General features: G+C 34.2%; 1 protein-coding gene across 1 annotated transcript in view; it reads right to left on the bottom strand.

Annotated features, from left to right (window-relative positions):
• col9a1b (collagen, type IX, alpha 1b) overlaps positions 1-1,778 on the bottom strand; it is a gene marked incomplete at its 3' end in the record, with an annotated part of 13,564 nt that overhangs the window by 8,234 nt on the left and 3,552 nt on the right. The window contains 3 exon segments of the mRNA XM_014010377.1: positions 752-784; positions 1,125-1,178; positions 1,403-1,456. Coding sequence (XP_013865831.1) covers positions 752-784; positions 1,125-1,178; positions 1,403-1,456 — 141 coding nt within the window.

Here is a 1,778-nt window from a genome sequence, read left to right as displayed (position 1 = left end):
ACTTAATATTAGTTTCTTAATTTCTTCATCATCAGAGATTTTTTTAAAGTAAAGAGAAAATAGAAAAATGGGGGAAAAGAAAGAGAAAATGTAATCAAAAAGACTGAAATAGAGCTCAGAAATATATTAAATATACACCAAGAAAACACAAGGCCACAAACCCGACATCTGTCCACTCACCTGAAACTAAACGACTATTTCTAAAACAGCACGGGGGTTTACGAGGGGGTCCCTGGAAAATTTTCACACTTGTAAGGGGTCCCCGGACCCAAAACGTTTGAGAACCCCTGATTTAGATTCTATGTAATAAATATCTAGCATTCTTTGAGGGGATGCATACAGCCAGACACTTTTATTTAAAAAAGTAATTTTATGCAAAAAAATAAAAAAATGACAGTTGTAGCCAGTTTTGTCAAATCTTAAAAATAATTATGGGCACAATCAGACATGATATTATGAGATCTTGTGCAATTTGTTAGTACTCAAAGTGTTAAAAAGAACACTTAGCTACCAGCACATCAAATCAAAACTGAGTTCAATATCTGTCAAACTGACTGACTTTTAGTCATTTTTGTGTTTTTTGAGGTCAGTTAGTTGCGGCAGCCTGAGCGTTTTTTTTTTTTTATCGATCCAGTGGTTTTGGTGGATGAGATATTTTGCTAACACCACAGACAAATAAACACACAGACACTGGAGATTACAAGATCGCCCTCTTGTCGCGGCGGTGGGTAATAATAAAACAGCACTTTACCAGGTCAGAAGTGCCCAGGGCTCCAGCTGCACCCTGAAATTGAGAAAAATACTGGCTGACAATTTTATTTTGCAAGTTGTCATTTGTGGCATTATCATCAACAATAAACAATTCATWAGTAGAATTAGCAATTAGCTTTATGCAAATGTTCCTTACACTATAGGTTATAAACGTTAAGTAAATTAAAAAGAATTGAACATTTGAAGTAATGATAGTGAAGATGTTTGACCTTCAGTTCATTGTAACTACTGTACATTTTACCGTACATCATTTTCTGTTAGTTCTTGCAAAATGAAGCTGTTTCACTTTTTCTGTTTCTCTTGTAAAAATCTAATACCAAAAAAAGTCTTATCAAAAAGATTTGGTCACTGACTCTAGGGCCGGCTGGTCCACGAGGTCCCTGTGGTCCTCTCACACCCATGGACCCCTGTGAAAAAAATCAWAAATACATTATCAAACAATATTATTATTGTTTATTACAGGCGTCACTTTTTTATTTTTATTTCTAAGATGCTACAGATTATAGTTTACGCCATTACAGTTGCAAACTTGCTGACATGATTTGTGTTGGATTACAGTTCTGCAGGATATTTGACATCTTTTAAGGATGAGATTTATTATGTAAGCAGTTAAAACTTGTCTTTTACTCACAGGTGGTCCAACTTTTCCTACTTCCCCCAGAAGTCCCCCAGGCCCACGTGATCCCTGTTGAAAGGCACATTTAATGGAAACATTATTGACACACTGCAAAAAATGTCCACCTAACCAAGTTTTAAAATCTTATATCCAGCCAAAAAAAAATCTTTTTGATCTTGTTTTGAGACTGATTTACTGAACAAGAACTGATTGTGTAAGAATAATCATCTTGTTTTCAGAATGTGTGAGATTATTTGTCTTGTTAGTCTGAAAATTTGACTCAAATTAAGTCAAAAATTTCTGCCAATGGAGTAAGAAAATTTTACTTCTTGAAATAAGAAAAAATTGAGTCAAATCAAGTATTTCAAGAATCTTACCAAGTAAAATTTTC

The sequence above is a fragment of the Austrofundulus limnaeus genome, unplaced genomic scaffold (assembly GCF_001266775.1).
Source record: "Austrofundulus limnaeus strain Quisiro unplaced genomic scaffold, Austrofundulus_limnaeus-1.0 Scaffold0, whole genome shotgun sequence".
NCBI lineage: Eukaryota > Metazoa > Chordata > Actinopteri > Cyprinodontiformes > Rivulidae > Austrofundulus > Austrofundulus limnaeus.
The sequence above is the reverse complement of the archived record's forward strand: the minus strand, read 5'-3'. Positions and strand labels throughout refer to the sequence as shown.